This window comes from Brassica rapa, unplaced genomic scaffold (assembly GCF_000309985.2).
Source record: "Brassica rapa cultivar Chiifu-401-42 unplaced genomic scaffold, CAAS_Brap_v3.01 Scaffold0515, whole genome shotgun sequence".
In the NCBI taxonomy this organism is placed as follows: domain Eukaryota; kingdom Viridiplantae; phylum Streptophyta; class Magnoliopsida; order Brassicales; family Brassicaceae; genus Brassica; species Brassica rapa.
Genome location: NW_022610456.1, coordinates 72,643 through 98,477, shown reverse-complemented (window position 1 = coordinate 98,477; position 25,835 = coordinate 72,643). Strand labels below are relative to the sequence as shown.

The window sequence follows — 25,835 nt, the reverse complement described above, 5'->3', positions numbered from 1 at the left end:
AGGGTCAGCGTGCTGAGTCCAAGGACCAGCATGCTGATATGTATACTGATGGACAGCCACATACGTCCTGTGTGTGGTGACGAACACACACGGACACACACGGACAGCCACGGACGTCCTGTGTGTGTTGACGGACAGCAACAGACATCCTGTGTGTGCTGACGGACACCCACAGACGTCTTGTGTGTACTGAACAGACAGCCCACGTGGGCCAAAATAACCCGAACAGTCCACGGGAAGGGCTAGCGTGTTGAGTCCAAGGAGTAACGTGCTGATATGTGTCTTGATGGACAGCCACGGACCTCCTGTGTGTGCTGACGGACATACACGGACACACCACGGACAGCCACAGACATCTTGTGTGTGCTGACGGACACCCACTGACGTCCTGTGTGTACTGAACGATAGCCCACGTGGGCCAAAATCACTGAACAGTCACAGGGAAGGTCAGCGTGCTGAGTCCAAGGACCAACATGCTGATATGTGTAATGATGGACAGCCACATAGGTCCTGTGTGTGCCTGACGGACACAAACGGACACACAATGACAGCCATGGACGTCCTGTGTGTGCTGACGAACACACACAGACGTCCTGTGTGTGCTGACGGACACCCCGGAAGTCCTTTGTGTACTGAACAGACAGCCCACGTGGGCAAAAATCAACCGAACAGTCCACAGGAAGGGTCAGCATGCTAATTCCAAGGGCCAACGTGCTGATATGTGTACTGTTGGACAGCCACAGATATGTGTGTGCGGACGGACACACACAGACAGCCCACGGACGTCCTGTGTGTGCTGACGGACACAGACGAACACACACGGACAGCCACGGACGTCCTGCCTGTGCTGGCGTACACCCACAGACGTCCTGTGTGTACTGAACATACAGCCCATGTGGGCCAAAATCACCCGAACAGTCCACGGGAAGGGTCAGCGTGTTGAGTCCAAGAACCAACGTGCTGATATGTGTACTGATGGACAGCCACAGACGTCCTGTGTGTGGTGACGAACACACACGGACACACACGGACAGCCACGGACGTCCTGTGTGTGTTAACGGACAGCAACAGACATCCTGTGTGTGCTGACGGACACCCACGGACGTCTTGTGTGTACTGAACAGACAGCCCACATGGGCCAAAATAACCCGAACAGTCCACGGGAAGGACCAGCGCGCTGAGTCCAAGGAGCAATGTGCTGATATGTGTCTTGATGGACAGCCACGGACATCCTGTGTGTGCTGACGGACATACACGGACACACACGGACAGCCACGGACATCCTGTGTGTGCTGACGGACACCCACTGATGTCCTGTGTGTACTGAACAGACAGCCCACGTGGGCCAAAATCACCCGAACAGTCCACGGGAAGGGTCAGCGTGCTGAGTCCAAGGACCAACGTGCTGATATGCATACTGATGGACAGCCACAGACGTACTGTGTGTGCTGACGGACACACACAGACACCACGGACGTCCGTGGTGCGCTAACGGACACACACGGACGTCCTGTGTGTGCTGACGGACAGCCACGGACGTCCTGTGTGTACTGAACAGACAGCCCACATGGGCAAAAATCACCCGAACAGTCCACAGGAAGGGTCAGCGTGCTGAGTCCAAGGACCAACGTGCTGATATGTGTAATGATGGACAGCCACGGACGTCCTGTGTGTGCTGACGGACACACACGGACAGCCACGGTCGTCCTGTGTGTTCTGACGGACACACACAGACGTCCTGTGTGTGCTGGCGGACACCCACGGTCGTCCTGTGTTTACTGAACAGACCAACTACGTGGGCCAAAATCACCCGAACAGTCCACGGGAAGGGCCAGCGTGCTGAGTCCAAGGACCAGCGTGCTAATATGTATACTGATGGACAGCCAAGGACGTCCTGTGTGTGCTGACGAACACACACGGACACAAACGGACAGCCACGGACATCCTCTGTTTGTTGACGGACAGCAACAGACATCCTGTGTGTGCTGACGGACACCCACAGACGTCCTGTGTGTACTGAATAGACAGCCCACGTGGGCCAAAATAACCCGAACAGTCCACGGGAAGGGCCAGCCTGCTGAGTCCAAGGAGTAACGTGCTGATATGTGTCTTGATGGAGAGCCACGGACATCCTGTGTGTGCTGACGGACACACACAGACACACACGGACAGCCACATTCATCCTGTGTGTGCTGTCGGACACCCACTGACGTCCTGTGTGTACTGAACAGACAGCCCACATGGGCCAAAATCACCCGAACAGTCCACGGGAAGGGTCAGCATGCTGAGTCCAAGGACCAACATGCTGATATGTGTACTGATTGACAGCCACATACGTCATGTGTGTGCTGATGGACACAAACGGACACACAATGACAGCCACGGACGTCCTGTGTGTGCTGACGGACACACACAGACGTCCTGTGTGTGCTGACGGACACCCACGGAAGTCCTGTGTGTACTGAACAGACAGCCCACGTGGGCCAAAATCAACCAAACAGTCCACGTGAAGGGTCAGCATGCTGATTCCAAGGACCAACGTGCTGATATGTGTACTGATGGACAGCCACAGACATCATGTGTGTGCGGACGGACACACACAGACACACACGGACACACACAGACAGCCACGGACGTCCTGTGTGTGCTGACGGACACAGACAGACAACCACGGACAGCCACGGACGTCCTGTCTATGCTGGCGGAATCCCACGGACGTCCTGTGTGTACTGAACAGACAGCCCATGAGGGCTAAAGTCACCCGAACAGTCCACGGGAAGGGTCAGCATGCTAAGTCCAAGAACCAATGTGCTGATATGTGTACTGATGGACAGCCACGGACGTCATGTGTGTGCTGACGGACACCCACGGACGTCCTGTGTTTACTGAACAGACAGCCCACGTGGGCCAAATTCACCCGAACAGTCCACGGGAAGGGTCAGCGTGCTGAGTCCAAGGACCAGCATGCTGATATGTATACTGATGGACAGCCACATACGTCCTGTGTGTGGTGACGAACACACACGGACACACACGGACAGCCACGGACGTCCTGTGTGTGTTGACGGACAGCAACAGACATCCTGTGTGTGCTGACGGACACCCACAGACGTCTTGTGTGTACTGAACAGACAGCCCACGTGGGCCAAAATAACCCGAACAGTCCACGGGAAGGGCTAGCGTGTTGAGTCCAAGGAGTAACGTGCTGATATGTGTCTTGATGGACAGCCACGGACATCCTGTGTGTGCTGACGGACATACACGGACACACACGGACAGCCACAGACATCTTGTGTGTGCTGACGGACACCCACTGACGTCCTGTGTGTACTGAACAGATAGCCCACGTGGGCCAAAATCACCTGAACAGTCCACGGGAAGGGTCAGCGTGCTGAGTCCAAGGACCAACATGCTGATATGTGTAATGATGGACAGCCACATAGGTCCTGTGTGTGCTGACGGACACAAACGGACACACAATGACAGCCATGGACGTCCTGTGTGTGCTGACGAACACACACAGACGTCCTGTGTGTGCTGACGGACACCCACGGAAGTCCTTTGTGTACTGAACAGACAGCCCACGTGGGCAAAAATCAACCGAACAGTCCACAGGAAGGGTCAGCATGCTAATTCCAAGGGCCAACGTGCTGATATGTGTACTGTTGGACAGCCACAGACGTCATGTGTGTGCGGACGGACACACACAGACAGCCACGGACGTCCTGTGTGTGCTGACGGACACAGACGAACACACACGGACAGCCACGGACGTCCTGCCTGTGCTGGCGTACACCCACAGACGTCCTGTGTGTACTGAACATACAGCCCATGTGGGCCAAAATCACCCGAACAGTCCACGGGAAGGGTCAGCGTGTTGAGTCCAAGAACCAACGTGCTGATATGTGTACTGATGGACAGCCACGGACGTCCTGTGTGTGCTAACGGACACAAACGGACACACACAGACAGCCACGCCCGTCCTGTGTGTGCTGACGGACACACACGGACGTCCTATGTGTGCTGACGGACACCCACGGACGTCCTGTGTGCACTGAATAGACAGCCCATGTGGGCCAAATCCACCCGAACAGTCCACGGGAAGGGCTAGCGTGCTGAGTCCAAGGACCAACGTGCTGATATGTGTACTGATGGACAGCCACGGACGTCCTGTGTGTGCTGACGGACACAGACGGACACAGATGGACACACACAGACAGCCAGGGACGTCCTTTTTGTGCTGACGGATACCCACGGACGTCCTGTGTGTACTGAACAGACATCCCACGTGGGCCAAAATCACCCGAACAGTCCACAGGAAGGGTCATCGTGCTGGGTCCATGGACCAACGTGCTGATATGTGTAATGATGGACAGCCACGGACATCCTGTATGCGCTGACGGACACACACGGACACACACGGACAGCCACGGACGGATGGGCGTCCTGTGTGTGCTGACGGACACCCACAGACGTCTTATGTGTACTGAACAGACAGCCCACGTGGGCCAAAATCACCCGAACAGTCCACGGGAAGGGCCAGCGTGCTGAGTCCAAGGACCAGCGTGCTGATATGTGTACTGATGGACAGCCACGGACGTCCTGTTTGTTCTGACGGACACACACGGACACACATGGATAGCCACGGACGTCCTGTGTGTGCTGACGGACAGCCACGGACAGCCACGGACGTCCTAGGCCCATCCTACGATTTCTTAACCAAAACCACGTTAACCGCAGCACGGTTTACGCTTGGTCCACAAGGAAGGATAAATGTCAAGTTTCCGCAGATAAATACGAAAGTTTTGAAGATAATTGTGAAGATCGGGAGAAATGGAATATCTCCATTTTTATGCTATGACGGCTTAAGGGCAGAAGAGTAAAAGCGTAAATCGACCTTGGAGCTAGTATATAAGGAGTCCTAGGCGAGGAGCATAAAAAGAACTTTTTCAGAGCAAACTTAGCACTTAGAGCAATTTAGGCAATTTTCCGTTTATGTTATTTCGAGCTGCGACTCAATTAGGTTTAGCCGTCTTAGGGTTGCTAGAACTAGGAATCTCGCCGACAGCTCTCGAGCCCTGGCTTATACGTTGTTGTAAACGCTCATATGCAAATTCGGAATAAGATCTTCTTTGCTCTCTTTTTCGATTTCTTATTCTTTATCGTTGTTATTCTCGTGTTCTGATTGCTTGACTTGTGGTAATTAGCAGATATCCGGGTCCTCTGGGAAATTAGGGTTTTCCTAGTTTCCTTATTTAAACGGAAATCGACAGTGCGAATTTCGGTTTCCACAGTTTGACGCTAGAAGGAGGGGGGGTACGGATCAATCTAACCCGCAAAAGCCACATCACTCTCAATGAGACATGTCAGCTAACGACGCGGATAACGTGAAAACTCCTCTTAACGGAGGCAGCAGCACAGATCTCCACACTCTAGTAGCGGACGTATCCGCGGCCAACGCACAAGCCAACGCCGCGACGCTTGAAGAGTTTAAAAAGATGTTCGCCACCTATGAGAAAAGGTCGGAAGAACAGGATAAGCTCGTGAATACCTTGACCAAACAGGTTGAAACATTAACGGCAAGGACCCAAGCAATCCATCCCCGCGGAACCACCAAGATCCGGGGGAAGAGGCTCGACTTCGCTACCCCACTCGATAGATCAGGAGTCGCGCGGGAACGACCTTCCGGTCAAAACCCTAGCGAGAAATCTCCCATCGAAAAGGGGAACCCTGAAAATCTTCCGCCCCCTGCACTGGACTCGGAGGATAACGAAGCCGAACACATTGACCTGGATCCTAGCGATGTCTCCAACGACACCGACGAGGACGTCGACAGACATCCAAGAAGGACCAGAAGCCGATCTGCTCGGGAAGGCTCCCCGTTCGAAAAACCAATGACGGAAGAAGAGGAAGTCACCTATTAGAACGAACAAGAGGAGCTGGCTGAAAAGCAAACCGAGCTCACTCGCAGTAAACGCCGACAAGCTTGGAAATCCACTGACGAGACATCGGATATCCGCGATCTTCGTGACTACATCACCAAGACTGCGGCAGAAGTGAGAGCCATAAAGTCTCAAATCCATCATGCTACTAGTGCTGCCCCCGAGATCGATCAACTGCTGGAAGGAGCTCGAAAGACCCCCTTTACCAGTCGCATTTCGGACATGAGGGTGTCCGATCCAGGAAAAATAAAAGTACCGAAGTACGATGGTACTGCCGATCCAAAAGCGCACCTTCAGGCTTTCCACATCGCGATGGGAAGAGCAAGATTGAAGGAGCAGCGCTCGAATGGTTCGCACGCCTTCGTCGCAACACCATCGGGAGTTTCCGACAGCTCGCATCGGAATTTCTCAAACAGTACTCTGTGTTCATAGACAGAGAAATTTCCGATGTTGATCTCTTGAGTCTCTCCCAGAGGGAAGATGAACCCCTCCGTGAGTTTATCAGTCGGTTCAAGCTGATAATGTCCAGGGTCAGCGGGATAAGCGACAAAGTGGCCATCGACGCGCTGAGAAAGACGCTCTGGTACAAGTCGAAATTCAGAAAGTGGATAACTCTCGACAAACCGCGAACGATCCAGGACGCCCTCCACAAAGCGACAGACTACATCATAGTCGAGGAAGAAACTAAAGTCTTATCGCAAAAACATAAGGCGACAAGACCATCCTCGAAAGACGTGGATCCGAAAGGGAAAAAGAAGAACTCTCGTAACGACAAGTACGTCCATCACGAGGGGGAAGATCTCCAGGGGGCGCATAACTATGTGATCAATTCGGATCAGGGCCGGACCACGGGCAACACATGGACTCGAAATCAAGGGTATGACGAAAACACCTTCTGCGAGTTCCACCAATCCCTAGGACACTCCACAACCAACTGCAAAGTCTTGGGAGCAAGACTGGCCGCGAAGCTACTCGCTGGAGAGCTCTCGGAAGTAACTAGCGTCAAGGATCTCCTCAACGAAACCAGCCTGGGGATAAACGCGGTAGGAGGCCGGACCACAAGGGGAACGATAACAATCGTCGGAGAGTCAACATGATCATCAGAGGATCACAATACTGCGGCGATACTGTGTCGGCCATCAAGGCTTACAAACGGAGGGCAGGGTCGAGTGCAAATTGGCCTACATGGTCTCCTCCTCGTGATGGCCAAAATTGCTCAATCACCTTCACAAAGGAAGAAGCCGGCGGCATCGACCAACCTCACTGCGACCCGCTCGTCATAGATCTCGTCATACGAGATTTAGAGGTCGGAAGGGTACTCGTCGACATGGGAAGCACGGTCAACGTAATCTTCCGTGACACTCTCAAGCGGATGAGCATCAAACTCGGAGAAGTAATTCCGACGCCAAAACCACTCACGGGTTTTTCAGGCGAAGTATCGATGACTCTTGGATCGATCCAATTGCCAGTCATGGCCAAGGAGATCACGAAAATTGTCGACTTCGCAGTGGTCGATCATCCCGCTATCTACAACGTGATCATGGGAACCCCATGGCTTAACGCCATGCAGGCAGTTCCGCCAACCTACCACATGGGTCTCAAATTCCCAACCCCAAGCGGAGTCGCGGCCATCTGGGGATGCCAAAAACAGTCGCGGCTATGCTTCCTCGCAGAGCACAAGTTAAGGCAAATCACGACTTCTGCAGCTGTAAACGCCAAGCGTACGAAGATAGACCGATCTTCGGCCAAAAGTGCCTCGGGAAAAGACGAATTAAAATCATCTACCGACGCAAACGCATCGGACGTTGAAGCTTGACACAAGTCCGAAGCCCACGCTACAACTCAACTGGAACGCCCGGAAAATAGCGTCGACCCAGCCACGATCGACATGGTCAAGGCGGACATCGCGACGTCTACCGCCGAGTAAGAACACTCGCGGCATGAAACAGAACTACGAGATGGCTTGATCCTCGAAAGGGGTACATAGGCAGCTCGTCAAAAGACGAGTTCAGCTATCCCCCTCTCTAAAAAGGGGGGGGGGGAGTGGGTGTGTATACTCGTATACTCCCACTTAGAAAAATCGCCATTATTGTAATCGAGTTTTTAGAAACTTCAAAAACTTTTACTACAATATACGTTGTCCTTTTTATCGAAAACGTTTACGCTTTAGTAAAACACAAAAGAAACTTTCAGAACACGCCTGGAAACATTAAGACACTTGTATGCGGCCTCATCCGCCCCAAAAATCGTAAAAATTATCATCTTTCAAACACGCAAGGATACACGTATAATCCCCGAAACAATTGCGAGATGTCGCAAAAGTTAAAATTCGAGGATAATACTAACAAATTGTCCGAACGCGACCACCAAAACCTTACACCCCGTTCGTCGATTGGCCCCGACGAACACGCTAGCCGTCTTAAACAAAAGCAATTTGATCTCTCTTTTGATCTTCAAAACGTCCAGCACAAGGACAAAAGCGCGCTACAACAAAAATCCGAAATTTTGGTCTAGCACTTCCAGTTGACTCTGAGAAGATACTCGATTCGTACCATACAAGTCATATAAGCCGAGAACCTATCGCGGACTTTAAATCGGTACGAGTCAGGAAGAAATCGCAACAGGAAAAACGATAGCTGGCTAGTCACCGCACAAACCTTAACCGAAAGTAAACCTAGGTCTTGCCCTAAACCCAACGGTCTGGTCTCAAACATCTCAAGGCATGATATCTAAAAGATACGAGATCCTAAACCATGTATCTCCGTTCGTATCTCAATGTTCTCAAAAATCGTAAAGATAAGTAAACTTTTACGAAAAAATCACGAACGAACCAACAGATCGAACGTCTCATCGGAATTAAATATGAGACGACAACTCATATTTACTTCGAACCTACTCAGGAAAATTCAAAAAACAAAACATTCATATAAAACCGCGTAAAGCAATAAGGGGATTCGAAGCCAACAACGGCCAGTCCCGGAAAATTTAAATACGGCCATCTAGGCCTAAACGAAATCCAAATTTAAAAGGCCACACTCGGCTAAAAACAGATAAACGATAATCCAATTCAACCATCGATGCAAAGGATCGGTCCGTCCAATCGCTACCTTCTCACCCACCAAATATGGGATCCTCAACGGTCGGTTCTGCATCATCCTCAATCTCGGTCGGCCTTTGACCACTACTCTGCCTAGTGGCATAGACAGCAGGCAAGGAGGTATCTTCAAAAAACACCCCCATGTCATCATCAATCGACGAACTGAAACGAGATCGATGAGCTTCGACTGCAGCGCGGACCCTCTCGGGAGAAAAGTGACCCCAAAACAGCGGGCCACCACGGAGAAGGTTTCGAACAACGCATAGATCTTCCGGAAAAGGGGGAATCGGGTTGTGCACTACAAAATAAACATAGTTCAGATATAAAGTAAAAAACGGGTGGTAAGAAAACAACGAGCGATCATTCAACACGTTACCTCCTAACCCCCACAGTCGCCTAAACGATGGAAGGCACTCCGCGGCGACCGAGGCTTGATCCAATCTAACGTAAAAAAAATAACTCTTCCATCCACGATCGCCCTGAGGGAATCCTTTCAGGACTTCCATAAAAGTACACGGTTTAAAAGCATATAGACGATCAGTCCCAACACGAGACAGGGTAAGGAAAGCTTCGAGATAATCAGCAGTAAGCTCCATGCCTCGCTCATATCCCAAGACTAGCAACCCAACAAGATGCTTTATACCGCGGGGAGAGATCTGACTTATCGAAACTTCCAAACGGTTTAGAAGCTCTACTATAACCGACGGAATGGGAAACCATAGGCGAGCACGCATCAGATGCTCCTCGTACAAAGTAAAAAAGCCTTCGGTAGGCTCGTCAGCCCTCTCCCCCTCGAGGGGTAATCGAAAGTCGACGTTTTCCGGAACGTGACAGAAGCTGCGTACGGTTCCAAGGAACGGAAGGGTACACCTGCTCGGTCTCCCAACGACCCTTTCCGAAAAAGGCCTCATGGGAACCCACGGCTCGGGAGGCGGTCCTTCCACATTACACATAGGCACCCAATATGTGTCAGCCTCAGCGGGGTCAACAGAGTGTGCCACGAACTCGATCTCTTGGACAACCTCACCGCGTCCATCACGGACAGTTCCGCGATTGAAGAGAGTGGCCCGAGCGTCTCCCGAAATCCCTCGAGACATTCTCAACAAGGAGGAAAGGGAAGTTGAAGGATCCTTTCACTCTTAAACTTTGAGAAGATAATGAAGTAAAAATCTAGAAACCAGTTATCTCCCTTCTTATAGGCATGAGGATTTACTATTCAAGCTCGGACTTTCGGATATTAATTCCATCCATCACGCCTAACTTGCCAAACATGCCTAACTGCACGCTAGGATCCTACGATGCATGATCCTAACGGGCTGGGGGGCTAACTGTTGGGGTCAAAAATGGTTATGACGGAATTACCACCCGAAAATCCTCGGAGATCGTATTTCCGAAAGAGATAGTAAAAAGAAAGATATAATTTTCGAAAAATATAACCAATACGAAGTTTTTACGAAGAAGTATCCTTGAAGATTCAAACCAAACAAACCAACCTCGGTCGTTGCGTAATTACCATGCATACACGCCATCCGGTCGCTACGTAGCAACCAAGTCCGGGCCGATATCGGCCGCTACATAGCGACTGAACGTCCGACCCACTCAGTCGCTACGTAGCGACCGAGCTCAAGCCAAAGCTCGGTCGCTACATAGCGACCGAGGGCTCGTCCCGCTCGATCGTTATGTAACGACCAAGCTCGAGCTGAAGCTCGATCGCTACGTAGCGACCGAGCGCTCGTCCCTCTCGGTCGCTACGTAGCGACCGAGCCCGCGCCAAGCTCGGTCACTACGTAGCGACCGAGCGCTTATCCCGCTCGGTCGCTACGTAAGCGACCAAGCGCTCGTCCCGCTCGGTTGCTACGTAGCGACCGGGTTCGAGCCAAAGTTTGGTCGCTGTGTAGCGATCGAACTCCTCCGAACATCGATACAACACCAATCCGTGCATTCTCGTAAAACCTTCAAATGTTATCTCCCAAAGACCGTAGCAAGCTCAGTCCATGCTTTCCGCTATTCTAACTCATCGATCAAACTTCGCGGATTAGAAACCGCGGAAAGTTCGTTCTTTATCAAAAGAAATCGTAGCAAACGTGTCGAGTCGGAAGACGGCCCAAAGGGACCTAAAACACGACTCGAGGCCCATCCTACGATTTCTTAACCAAAAGCCCGTAAACCGCAGCACGGTTTACGCTTGGTCCACAAGGAAGGATAAATGTCAAGTTTCCGCGGATAAATACAGAAGTTTTGAAGATAATTGTGAAGATCAGGAAAAATGGAATATCTCCATTTTTATGCTATGACGGCTTAAGGGCAGAAGAGTAAAAGCGTAAACCGACCTTGGAGCTAGTATATAAGGAGTCCTAGGCGAGGAGCATAAAAAGAACTTTTTCAGAGCAAACTTAGCACTTAGAGCAATTTAGGCAATTTTCTGTTTTTGCTATTTCGAGCTGCGACTCAATTAGGTTTAGCCGTCTTAGGGTTGGTAGAACTTGGAATCTCGCTGACAGTCCTCGAGCCCAGGCTTATACCTTGTTGTAAACGCTCATACGCAAATTCGGAATAAGATCTTCTTTGCTCTTTTTTTGATTTTTTATTCTTTATCGTTGTTATTATCGTGTTCTGATTGCTTGACGTGTGGTAATTAGCAGATATCCGGGTCTTCTGGGAAATTAGGGTTTTTCTAGTTTCCTTATTTAAACGGAAATCGACAGTACGAATTTCGGTTCCCACAGAGGACTGCCTCTCGCCAGTAGTTCCTAACTCGATACAAAGTCCATAATACATCCCTTCTTGCGCCCATTGACTCTAAACACAAACTCTAAAAAGCCGATGGCCCGGATAACACAATTGCCGCATCGTCATGCAGCTACACGGTCGAGGGTAGCTAACCATATCACACGTGTCTTCGCGTCCTGCCCGGAACTAATTTTGGTAAGGCCCCGGACAGGGCACGGGCCTCGAGTGGACACAAATGACTCTCACGACACTCCACCCGAGTGTCGGACTCTCACGGATCAAGTCTGTGGATTTACGGGTTTCCCCGTTAAGATATGATCAAACATGTTATATTATCTGAGCCGAGGCCCAAAAAATATAATGCAATGACATAAGTATATGCAACACAACATCAATGTATCATAATCATGTTATACCCCTCGAGCCGAAGCCCAACGATATAACTCAATATCTTTCACAAACATCAATCATTATCATAACATTATATATCTAAACGCGCAACCTAGCTATGCATCAACCAATACTCTTGTTTTGTAGGCGCTAGTCGCACACACAACAATCATAACCCATAACTGAGACTCACCTCAACACTTAGATGAAAGTTTTGGACTGGAAATGCTTCTATCTCGCGGTCGGCTTCACTTTAAAATTTTATCGGAAAATTCTAGAGCTTTAGAAATCTCAAGGTTTAGATTTTTTCGAGCTTCTATGGTTAGGGTTCTAAGCATGAGAAATGACTAAGGGGGGGTGGTCTGCTATTTATAGGCTGGAGAATTAGCTCAGGAGAAGGTATAGGTTGTGCGTTACAAGCAGGAGCTGTCATGGGTGCCCCATGCAACCAATTGGAAGAGATTGGTGTGCAGCCACAAATCTGTCCAATTAAAACAAGTTTTGTGGCCAGCCACCAATTCAACCAATAGGACATAAGAAAGAGCTGCTTGGAGGATTCTCCACTAAAGGAGTAACACATGTCTAGCTGCTTAAGGAGGTAGACAAGCTGCTGCATCCTCCAGAAGCTTCCGGATATGCTTAACACATCGTAGATGGGCCCGAATGGGCCTTATTTAAATCCCGAACGTGTTATAAGCTGATCCGAGCTGGCGGAAATGTTTCTCCTTGAAAAAAACCTAGATTTCTTAGACCAAAACATTTCTAAAATAACTCTATGGTCGTTCCTATCTTAAGGCCTTATAATAAATTTTCGATTAATTTTCTCATCCGACTAGGACGTTCTAGGCCGAACCGCGAGCATTTTAAATCCACTAAACATCCTGAAGAATTTATTTCTTCAGATGGAAAACCATTCTAAGACTTTCTAAATTTTTCTAATGTACCTTGGGATTCACAAACATCCACGGAAAAAGATCAATCCGACTTCCACTTACTTGAGTAATTTTCTCGGCTGTTACAAGATTTTTCCTTGTCTGTGTTTTACTCATTAAAGAGGGTTATTACATTCTCCCCCTCTTAATAGAATTCGTTCCAAATTCTTAGTGGTTTGATGCTCCACCCATCTGATCTTCATCATCTTCCAAAAACAGTTTAGGATGAGTTGCTCTAAACCTCTCTTCATCTTCCCATATCACAATTACTCGACGCTGTTTTCCCCAAAATACTTGCACTTGAGGAATCTCTCGATTCTTCAGTTTTCTTATTCGTCTTTCTCCGATTCGTAGTGGTCCTTCAGGGTAAGTGAGGTTGGAGCGAAGGTTTTCTACTCGTTGCGGCTCTACTTCGGTAGGATCTCGTATATGCCTTCTTAACATCGAGAAATGGAAAACTGGGTGAAGAGCCATATCTGAGGGTAACTATAATTGATAGGCTACTTCTCCAACCCGTTGCATCACTCGGTATGGTCCTATATATCGAGTGGCTAACTTTTCCACTTTTCCGAATCTATCTCTCCCTTTCTGTGCGGCCACCTTCAAATATACCCAATCACAAACTTGAAATATTACTTCATGTCTATTCTGATCGGCATACTTCTTCTGCCTGTCTTGAGCTTTCTTCATATTCTCCCGGACAATCTTTATCTTTTCTGTTGTTTCATCTACTACATCTGGTCCTAACATATGTCTTTCTCCAACTTCAGCCCAACACAGTGGTGTGCGGCAAGGTCGTCAATATAATGCCTCATATGGGGACATTCCAATACTTGCACGGTAACTGTTGTTATAAGAGAACTCTACCAAAGGTAAGTATTGTTCCCATGTACCTGACCAGTCTAAAACACACATCCTTAGCAAATCTTCCAAGGTTCTGATTGTTTGCTCCATCTGCCCGTCAGTTTCAGGGTGAAACGATGTACTCATATGAAGATCAGTCCCCAATACTTGCTGGAAAGCTCTCCAGAATTTAGCCGTAAATCTTGGATCACGATCAGATACTATGTTGGCAGGAACTCCGTGTAATCGTACTATCTTCTTTAAGTAAACTTCTGCCAGTACTTCTACCTTGTCAACAATTCTAATGGGTAGAAAATGAGCAATCTTAGTTAGTCGGTCTACCTGTAAGACCCGTTCCTGGTCTCTCGACCCAACTGGATACGAATGCTTACTTATTAATTTCTTTGCTTGTCTGATGCATTCTAAGTCTTTTCTTTACTAAGTCATATTCGAATATGAGGTTCATAAACAAAGGAATAGATTGCACAGCGGAATAACAATGTATAAACTTTGTATTACTTAGAAACATGAGATTCAATACACAACTTCTTAACAGTCTCATAGACAATCACTAGGTCATCCCTAGCATCATCTAACCACACGTTACACAGCCTCTCACTGACCGAGCCTTCACGGCTCCTTGGCTTGACCAGAACCATCCTTAGTTCCTGAAACCACAACCAGATAAGCATTAATCATAACCGAGAATAGAACGGATTGATTCTACAATGCTTGGCTTGGTTCCTAGAACTTAGATAAACCTCAGTCAACATAATCATAAACGTATGAACCTACCTACCGTATCCTAAGTCATTCAACCAACCACCCCTTGACTTAGAATCAGATAGATAGTCCAGAATAGATAAACAGAACACACGAACAGATCCGGATCGTCCCCAAAGACCAATCCGTCTAACCGGATAGAATCTAGGTGCGACCGGCCAATGGAGTCCGGCTCAATGGCCCAACGGAATCCCTTACCTGATCCGGCCTTAGGCCTGGATCCAATCGGCCGAGTAAGCCTCAAGCCTAATCCGGAAGGCTTAGCAACCGGTCAGACCTTGCAACTCTACCTTGGCTTAGAAAAACCATGAACTTGTCTTAACTAGACAAGCCATAGGCTGATCCATAAGGATCCGTCCTAACCTGTCCCGAAAGACACCGTTTGGAACATGTACCCTTTGGCCATTCGTGCCTCTCGGACACTCACGACTCTTGACAACTCGTGCCCTTTGGGTCATTCCCAACCGTTCGTCCTAACCGCCCAGTCTTGGTGCGATCGGATCATCCCTCTAACCGACCCGTGTCTAGGCTAGCGGTTTGGTTATGTTTGGCCAAAGCCTAGGGACGTGTCCCTTGGACTCAACCAACACAACCTTTCGTGTTTAACCAGAGAGAAGAGAAGATAAACGAATTGAAACATATAAGGAGAGCCGGATGGGACTTAGGAACCGAGCAGAGCTGCGGTGCGGTCGCATGGACCGTCCGTTCGGTCTGATGAAGCCACGGCCCATCACATACCTTGTGAACCACGTCTGGGTTCTACATGCTCTTCTCCTTGTCTTGATCTCCCATTCTTGACCGGAGTTAGTTCTCAAACCATCAGAGTCGCCGGAAAACAACACCACCATAATCGGCCTTTCTCCTGGCCGGAACTCTCTCTTTCTCTCTTTCTTTCTCTCTACGTTTTTCTCTGAGTATCTTACTCTGGAGTTGGATAATGAAATCGACCAGAGAGCCCCCATATTTATTGAAAACGAGGGGGTAAGTCTTGCCCCACGAACAGGCATGACTTGCTAGCGAATGTGCACCATCGGCCAAGGGTTGTCCCCTTTCGGCCACTTGCATCCCTTCGCCCTTTCTGATTGGGTTTGGGGTCGGTCACAAGCCCAACCCACGCCCCAAGCCTCCTGGACTTAGCTCACGGCCTTGCCCAATGACCCAACAGCTCATGGCCTCATGGCCGGCCCTCACAGCCCGCCACTGACCCGGACCCGGACCATCGGCCTAAAGCCCGGACAGTCCGTCTAGCTGAGATGAGCTGACTCTCAGCTGCCTCAGCTGAGTGAGCTAGTAGTCCAGCTAGTGGAGCTGACTTAGTAGGGACTGAGCTGGAGTGAACTGAACCTAGCTTCATTGAGCTGGCCGAGCTACTCGTTCACTTCGTCCAGTTACCGTCTTACTCGTCCTAGCTGTCTCTTAGCTTGTATAAGGTTAAGTCTAAGTTTCCTTATGTCCTTAACCTTCTTTCTCGACCATGGAACGCTTGCCTTGATGTCCTATGACTGGCTTGCACGTTTCCTCGAACCATGGCCGTCCCGACAATCCTATTCAGGATTGGTGGCGTGACAAGTCTCCCCCCCTTGGGATTGATTCGTCTTCGAATCCGAATCAAATGCTTCCTCGGAAACAAATTGACACAACCACTCTGGGTACTCTGCTTTCATTCTAGCTTCGGTTTCCCAAGTGATTATATCCTGACCATTACAGTCCCAGACGACCTTGACCATCTGGACCGTTTTCTTCCTTGTTGCTTTTTCCATCCTATCTATGATTCGAACTGGCCTCGTTTCCAAGGTTAGGTTCTTACCAAGATCGTCTGGAATGGCAGGAAGAGCGATGTCTTGGTCCGTCAAACATTTCCGAAGTTGGGAGACGTGGAACACATTATGAAAGGTGTCCATCTTGGCCGGCAAGTCCAACTTGTAGGCCACCATCCCAACCCTTTCAATGACCTTGAACGGCCCCAAGTATCTCGGATCTAACTTCCGTCTTCCGGAAATCCGGACCCGTCCTTTGAAGGTAATCATTTTGAGATACACCAAGTCACCTTCTTGGAACTCGAGATATTTCCTTCTTCGATCTGCATAGTTCTTTTGGCGGTCTTGTGCCTGTCTCATCTTGTCCCTCAAGAACTTGATCTTTTTGGTTGTCTCTTCGACAATCTCCGGACCAATCATGCTGCGTTCCCCAACTTGGGTCCAGCATAAGGGTGTCCTGCATGGACGCCCATACAGAGCTTCTTATGGCGACATGCCAATACTACTATGGAAGCTATTGTTGTAAGCAAATTCTACCAGAGGTAGATGTTTCTCCCAGGAATCACCCCAGTCTAGAACACATGCTCGCAACATATCTTCCAATGTCTGGATCGTACGTTCAGACTGTCCATCCGTCTGTGTGTGATAGGCTGTACTCATGTTCACTCTTGTTCCTAAAGCCTTTTGGAAAGCCTTCCAGAAGTAAGATGTGAACCTTGAATCCCTATCTGAAACTATGCTTGCCAGCACACCATGTAGTCGGACGATCTCATCAATGTACTTACGTACAATCTGATCTACCCCATCCGACTTTTTGATAGCCAGGAAGTGTGCTGATTTGGTTAGGCGATCAACCACAACCCAAACCGCATCTTTCTTATTCCTCGTGGTAGGGAACCCAGTCACAAAGTCCATTGTGATGTGATCCCATTTCCATTCCGGAATAGGCAAGCTTTGCAATAACCCACTAGGCACTTGATGTTCTGCTTTGATGAGTTGGCAAGTGGAACACTTGGCCACCCATTCCGCGATGAACCGAGAATCTGGACTTATGAGCCTCCCTCATAATATCTTCCTTTAGACTTCTATCATTAGGAACACTGATCCGACCGTTTACTAGGATGGTACCATCCTTTGCAGTTTGGTACTCCGTCCTATCATTCTGAGCAACCTTGTTTAGGTTCTCGTCCTGACCTTGAGCCAACCGAATTCGGGTAAGCAGGTCGGCCTGATTGACCGCCTCTAATCCGAGTGGTTCAGACTCTTTGGTCGATGCGTTCAACCGTAGGGCACGAACCGTACCGTCCAGGTCGTCCGCTTCTCGTTTGGCTGATACGTCGGCCCTTCTTCGGCTCAAGGCATCTCCGACCAGATTAGCCTTTCCCGGATGATAGGTGATATCCAGATCGTAATCAGCTACAAACTCCATCCACCTTCTCTGTCTTAAGTTTAACTCAGGCTGGGTTAATATATACTTAAGACTCTTATGGTCCATAAGTATCTGAACCTTGGCACCATACAAGTATGATCGCCAAATCTTTAAGGCGAACACTACCGCAGCCATTTCAAGGTCATGGGTGGGGTAGTTTCCCTCATGTTTTCTCAACTGCCTTGACGCATAGGCGATGACCTTCCCATGCTGGGTTAATATGCAACCTAGTCCTGTTATGGACGCGTCCGTATAAACCACATAGGGTTGGTCGGCCTCTGGAAGAACCAGAATGGGTGCGCTAGTCAGCATGTCCTTAAGCGTGGAAAAACATTTCCCACACTCCTCAGACCATGTGAACTTAACGTCCTTCCCGGTCAACCGTGTCATAGGCTGAGCCAAGCTTGTGAATCCTTTCAAAAACTTTCTATAATAACCTGCCAGCCCTGGGAAGCTTCTGACCTCCGTGGCACTGCGTGGTCGAGGCCAATCCTTGATTGCCCCGATCTTCTCTGGATCCACCGAGACGCCCTCACCGGACACAATGTGGCCGAGAAACCCAATGCTCTTCTGCCAAAAACTGCATTTACTGAGTTTTGCATAGAGCTTGTGTTTCCGTAATCGTTCCAGCATGGCTCTCAGGTGTTTCCGATGAGATTCCTCATCCTTGGAGTAAATCCGGATATCATCAATGAAGATGATCACTGATTCGTCCAGGAAGTCTCGGAACACGCTGTTCATCATTTTCATGAATGCAGCAGGCGCATTGGTCAGACCGAATGGCATAACCACAAACTCCTCAGAATCGTATGGCTTGGTTTGGGTTTAGGATTGTTCTTAAGCTAATTGGTAGTTGAGTAAACTGACCAAGGGTAAGGTGAGTCGACCAGACAAGTGTTAGATTGGTTTTAGACCAATGGTTTACTAGAGAATAATCCGCTGCGTAACTGTTGAAAGGATCTAGGATATTAATGACCAGGGAAGTCTTTAGCTAAGATCTAAGTTAGCCCTCTCCTTTAGGCGATATTATAAATAAAGGGCAAAAATTAAGACGTTCGGCTAGGAAGTAGACCGAGCTCCGTAAGACTTCGACCACGGCCTTGTCGGCCTGATCGGGTGTTACACATCAGTCCAGCAATCAAAGCACCATCTCAATCCACTTCAATCATCAACTGATTAGGCTGAAAGTGTCTCAAGACCAGCAGCCTAATTCCATCCTATCTATCTTGATTTATCTTGTTTTATCATATTAGAAATCATATCTCATTTGTTTTTGCATTTGTTTTCAGGTTCATAACTTGCATTCCATCATATCACCCATCCAATCATCTCTTTGGTCGACCCATCCAAGCTTCCATCATCCATCTTGCCACCCTGATTTCCAGCCTGTAACAACACAGGACGTCTGTGGCTGTCCATTAGTACACATTGTTGGGGTCAAAAACGGTCACGACGGAATTACCACCCGAAAATCCTCGGAGATCGTATTTCCGAAAGAGATAGTAAAAAGAAGGATACACTTTTCGTAAAGTATAACCAATACGAAGTTTTTACGAAGAAGTGTCCTTTGAGATTCAAACCGAACAAACCAAGCTCGATCACCACGCATACACGCCGTCCGGTCGCTATACAGCAACCAAACCCGAGCCAAGCTCGGTCGCTACGTAGCGACCGAGCGTCCGTCTCGCTCGGTGGCTACGTAGCGACCAAGCTCGAGCCAAAGCTCAGTCGCTACGTAGCGACCGAGCGATCATCCCGCTCGGTCGCTACGTAGCGACCGAGCCCGGCCAAGCTCGGTTGCTACGTAGCGACCGAGCGATCGTCCCGCTCGGTCGCTACGTAGATACCAAGCTCGAGCCAAAGCTCAGTCGCTACGTAGCAACCGAACGATCGTCCCGCTCGGTCGCTACGTAGCGACCGAGCGATCGTCCCGCTCGGTTGCTACGTAGCGACCGAGCTCGAGCCAAAGCTCGTTTGCTACATAGAGACCGAGCGATCGTCCCGCTCGGTCGCTACGTAGCGACCGAGCTCGAGCCAAAGCTCGTTCGCTACATAGCGACCGAGCGATCGTCCCGCTCGGTTGCTACGTAGCGACCGAGCTCGAGCCAAAGCTCGTTCGCTACATAGCGACCGAGCGATCGTCCCGCTCGTTTGCTACGTAGCGACCGAGCTCAAGCCAAAGCTCGGTCGCTACGTAGCGACCGAGCGCTCGTCCCGCTCGGTCGCTATGTAGCGACCGGGCTCGAGCCAAAGTTCGGTCGCCGTGTAGCGATTGAACTCTTTCGAACATCGACAGACATCAATCCATGCATTCTCGTCAAATCTTCGAACGCTATCTCCCAAAGACCGTAGCAAGCTCAGTCTATGTTTTCCGCTATTCCAACTCATCGATCAAACTTCGCGGATGAGAAACCACGGATACTTCGTAGTAAACGTCTCGAGTCGGAAGACGGTCCAAAGAGACCTAAAACACGACTCGAGGCCCATCCTACGATTTCCTAACCCAAAGCCCGTAAACCGCAGCACGGTTTACGCTTGGCCCACAAGGAAGGATAAATGTCAAGTTTCCGCGGATAAATACGGAAGTTTTGAAGATAATTGTGAAGATCGGGAAAAATGGAATATCTCCATTTTTATGCTATGACGGCTTAAGGGCAGAAGAGTAAAAGCGTAAACTGACCTTGGAGCTAGTATATAAGGAGTCCTAGGCGAGGAGCATGGGAGAGAACTTTTTTCGGAGCAAACTTAGGCAAATTTCCGTTTTTGTTATTTCGAGCTGCGACTCAATTAGGTTTAGCCGTCTTAGGGTTGCTAGAACTAGGAATCTCGCCGACAGCTCTCGAGCCCAGGCTTATACCTTGTTTTAAACGCTCATACGCAAATTCGGAATAAGATCTTCTTTGCTCTCTTTTTCGATTTCTTATTCTTTATCGTTGTTACTTCCGTGTTCTGATTGCTTGACGTGTGGTAATTAGCAGATATCCGGGTCCTCTGGGAAATTAGGGTTTTCCTAGTTTCCTTATTTAAACGGAAATCGACGGTGCGAATTTCGGTTCCCACAGTTTGGCGCTAGAAGGAGGGGGGTACGGATCAATCTAACCCGCAAAAGCCACACAACTCTCAATCAGACATGTCAACTAACGACGCGGATAACGTGCAAACTCCTCTTAACGGAGGCAGCGGCACCGATCTCCACACTCCAGTAGCGGACGTATCCGCGGCCAACGCGCAAGCCAACGCCGCGACACTCGAGGAGTTTAAAAAGATGTTCGCCACTTATGAAAAAAGGTCGGAAGAACAGGATAAGCTCGTGAATACCTTGACCAAACAGGTTGAAACCTTAACGGCAAGGACGCAAGCTCTCCGTCCCCGCGGAACCACCAAAATCCGTGGGAAGAGGCTCGACTTCGCCACCCCACTCGATAGAGCAGGAGTCGCGCGGGAACGACCTTCTTGTCAAAACCCTAGCGAGAAATCTCCCATCGAAAAGGGGAACCCTGAAAATCTTCTGCCCCCTGCAAAGGACTCGGAGGATAACGAAGCCAAACACATTGACCTGGATCCTAGCGATGTCTCCAACGACACCGACGAGGATGCCGACAAACATCCAAGAAGGACCAGAAGCCAATCCGCTCGGGAAGGCTCCCCGTTCGAAAAACCAATGACGGAAGAAGAGGAAGTCGCCTATTGGAACGAACAAGAGGAGCTGGCCGAAAAGCAAACCGAGCTCACTCGCAGTAAACGCCGACAAGCTCGGAAATCCACTGACGAGACATCGGATATCCGCAATCTTCGTGATTACATCACCAAGACTGCGGCAGAAGTGAGAGCCGTAAAGTCTCAAATCCATCATGCTACTAGTGCTGCCCCCGAGATCGATCGACTGTTGGAAGGAGCTCGAAAGACCCCCTTTACCAGTCGAATTTCGGACATAAGGGTGTCCGATCCGGGAAAAATCAAAGTACCGAAGTACGATGGTACGGCTGATCCAAAAGCGCACCTTCAGGCTTTCCACATCGCGATGGGAAGAGCAAGACTGAAGGACGGCGAAAAGGATGCCGGCTATTGCCGCCTGTTTGTCGAAAATCTTGAAGGGGCAGCGCTCGAATGGTTCGCACGCCTTCGTCGCAACACCATCGGGAGTTTTCGACAGCTCGCATCGGAATTCCTCAAACAGTACTCTGTATTCATAGACAGAGAAACTTCCGATGTTGATCTCTGGAGTCTCTCCCAGAGGGAAGACGAACCCCTCCGCGAGTTTATCAGTCGTTTCAAGCTGATAATGTCCAGGGTCAGCGGGATAAGCGACAAAGTGGCCATCGCCGCGCTGAGAAAGACGCTCTGGTACAAGTCGAAATTCAGAAAGTGGATAACTCTCGACAAACCGCGAACGATCCAGGACACCCTCCACAAAGCAATGGACTACATCATAGTCGAGGAAGAAACTAAAGTCTTATCGCAAAAACATAAGGCGGCAAGACCATCCTCGAAAGACGCAGATCCGAAGGGGAAAAAGAAGAACTCTCGTAACGACAAGTACGTCCATCACGAGGGAGAAGATCTTCAAGGGGCGCATAACTATGCGATCAATTCGGATCAAGGCCGGACCACGGGCAACACATGGACTCGCAATCAAGGGTATGACGAAAACACCTTCTGCGAGTTCCACCATCCCGAGGACACTCCACGACCAACTGCAAAGTCTTGGGAGCAAGACTGGCCGCAAAGCTACTCGCTGGAGAGCTCTCGGAAGTAACTAGCGTCAAGGATTTCATCCTCGATTCTGATCGCCCTCCAAAGACAGACAGAAATCCGTCCGCTGAAAAATCCCCTCAACGAAACCAGCCTGGGGATAAACGCGGTAGGAGGCCGGACGACAAGGGGAACGTTAACAATCGTTGCAGAGTCAATATGATCATCGGAGGATCACAATACTGCAGCGATACTGTATCGGCCATCAAGGCTTACCAACGGAAGGCAGTGTCGAGTGCAAATTGGCCTACTTGGTCTCCTCCTCGAGATGGCCAAAATTGCTCGATCACTTTCAGAAAGGAAGAAGCCGGCGGAATCGACCAACCTCACTGCGACCCGCTCGTCATAGATCTCGTCATACGAGATTTAGAAGTCGTAAGGGTACTCGTCGTCACGGGAAGCACGGTCAACGTAATCTTCCGCGACACTTTCAAGCGGATGAACATCAAACTCGAAGAAGTGATTCCGACGCCAATACCACTCACGGGTTTTTCAGGCGAAGTATCGATGACTCTTGGATCGATCCAATTGCCAGTCATGGCCAAGGAGATCACTAAAATCGTCGAGTTCGCGGTAGTCGATCATCCCGCTATCTACAACGTGATCATGGGAACCCCATGGCTCAACACCATGAAGGCAGTTCCGTCAACTTACCACCTGTGTCTCAAATTCCCAACGCCAAGCGGAGTCGCGGCCATCTGGGGATGCCAAAAACAGTCGCGGCTATGCTTCCTCGCAGAACACAAGTTAAGGCAAATCACGACTTCTGCAGCTGTAAACGGCAAGCGCACGAAGATAGATCGATCTTCGACCAAAAGCGCCCCGGGAAAAGACGAATTAAAATCGTCAACCAACGCAAACGCATCGGACGTCGAAGCTCGACACAAGTCCGAAGCCCACGCTACAACTCAACCGGAACATCCGGAAAATAGCGTTGACCCAGCCACGACCGACACGGTCAAGGCGGACATCGCAACATCTACCGCCGAGTAAGCACACTCGCGGCATGAAACAGAACTACGAGATGGCTTGATCCTCGAAAGGGGTACGTAGGCAGTTCGTCAAAAGACGAATTCAGCTATCCCCCTCTCTAAAAAGGGGGGGGAGTGGGTGCGTATACTCGTATACTCCCACTTAGAAAAATCTTCATTATTGTAATCGAGTTTTTAGAAACTTCAAAAAACTTTCACTACAATATACGTTGTCCTTTTTATCAAAAACGTTTACGCTTCAGTAAAACACAAAAGAAACTTTCAGGACACGCCTGAAAACGTTAAGACTCTTGTCTGCGGCCCCTTCCGGCCCAAAAATCGTAAAGATTATCATCTTTCAAACACACAAAAATACATGTACAATCCTCGAAATAACTGCAAGATGTCGCAAAAGTTAAAATTCGAGGATAATACTAACAAATTGTCCGAACGCGACTACCAAATATCTTACACCCCGTTCGTCGATTGGCCTCGACGAACACGCTAGCCGTCTTAAACAAACGCAATTCGATCACTCTTTTGATCTTCAAAACGTCCAGCACAAGGACAAAAGCACGCTACAACAAAAATCTGAAATTTTGGTTTAGCACTTCCAGTTGACTCTGAGAAGATGCTCGATTCGTACCATACAAGTCATATAAGCCGAGAACCTATCGCGGACTTTAAATCGGTACGAATCAGGAAGAAATCGCAACAGGAAAAATGATAGCCGGCTAGTCACCGCACAAACCTTAACCGAAAGTAAACCTAGGTCTTGCCCTAAACCCAACGCTCTGGTCTCAAACATCTCAAGGCATGATATCTAAAAGATACGAGATCATAAACCATGTCTCTCCGTTCGCATCTCAATGTTCTCAAAAATCGTAAAGATGGGTGATTCTTACGAAAATCACGAACGAACCAACAGATTGGACGTCTCATCGGAACTGAATATGAGACGACAACTCATATTTACTTCGAACCTACTCGGGAAAAACTCGAAAAACGAAACATTCATCATATAGATAAACCGCGTAAAGCGGCAAGGGGATTCGAAGCCACCAACGGCCAGTCCCGATAAGCAATAAAAACGGCCAAAACAGGCCCATACAAATCTCTCGGCCACACTCAGCCATAAACATAAAACAGAAAGACGAACACCTTTCTTCCGATAACTACTCCACCGCTCATAATCCAAAGTCAAAGTCCCTGGACAACGAAGCGCCGAACGCATCCGCGGGACGATCCACTTCCTCGCCACCATCGGGAAACCCGGTCGAAACCTCCTCGGTATCAGGGGAAACCGGGATGGAATCCCAGAACCCTTGGATCCGCTCGTCGATCGGAGGGATAAGCGCCTCAGCGTGGGCATGTTCATTCATCCCACTCTTCATCAAGCTCATTTCGTCCTCGAACGCGTAGTCATCGGCTTGCGTCCTCCAAAGACTTCCGACCGAACCGCGGCACTCACGGAAATCACCCACCGAGGTAAAGGCGTTCTTGAGGTTCCCATACTCAACCTGGAATAGAGAAGCACGAGTCTTCATCACCTCGACGATTTCTCTTTTGCCTTTCCTCTCCACCTTACGAACAGCCCGCACATGATCGCGAGTAAGTTGCGCTTCTCGCTCCAAGATCTCGCCTTGCACGCGAGCGAGATCTCGTTCCGCTTTCTCCGCTTTGAAACGATATATCATAGCCTCCCTATGACTCACTTCAATGGCCGAGCCGAGCAAGTTAAGGCCCTGCGAAATCAATTAACGCATTGTAAGCGGAAAAGGAAAAACTTAGGCAATCATGAATATTTTCAAAAAAATCATACCCCGTTGATGATTCGGGACCCTTCCGCGACGATTTTCGGCCTCGCCGACTCTTTCGCAGGTGGAGGAGCATCAAAACCCGGTGGTAGACCGGCAAAGAAGTCATCGAAGTCCGGGATGGGGGCCTCGCTCGATCCACTCCCATCGCCATAAGCTAGGTTCGGATCCCATCCTGGAAGCATAGAGTCATCCATCGAAAATTCTATATCGCCAAGGTCGATATCTTTTCCCTTCCAAGAGCTCGACTCCGGCACGGCTGGTGGGGCTGCAGCGGGACTCTGGTCATTAGGTTCAGAGTCACTTCCCGTGTCCGCAACCGAGGCAGGACCAGGGTGCACGAACCTCAGTGCCCTCCGAACCCTCTTCGGCGTAAAGGAAGTCCAAAAGAA

The 25,835-nt window shown here is 49.4% G+C and overlaps 1 protein-coding gene across 1 annotated transcript; it reads right to left on the bottom strand.

Annotated features, from left to right (window-relative positions):
• Positions 1-9,053: 9,053 nt before the first annotated feature.
• On the bottom strand, positions 9,054-10,136 carry LOC117130501 (uncharacterized protein At3g60930, chloroplastic-like). The gene is made up of 2 exons (XM_033283317.1): positions 9,416-10,136; positions 9,054-9,337 (listed from the first exon to the last, which is right to left on the bottom strand). Exons 1-2 carry the CDS (start codon positions 10,134-10,136, stop codon positions 9,054-9,056), a joined length of 1,005 nt encoding a protein of 334 aa, XP_033139208.1.
• Positions 10,137-25,835: the final 15,699 nt, after the last annotated feature.

What these genes read in the sequence shown, in the direction of transcription:
- LOC117130501 (XM_033283317.1), bottom strand. Translation starts at nt 10,136, where the DNA reads ATGTCTCGAGGGATTTCGGGAGACGCTCGGGCCACTCTCTTCAATCGC. An exon ending in GCGACTGTGGGGGTTAGGAG is followed by an intron (nt 9,338 to 9,415) that starts GTAACGTGTTGA and finishes TTTATTTTGTAG; the next exon opens with TGCACAACCCGATTCCCCCT.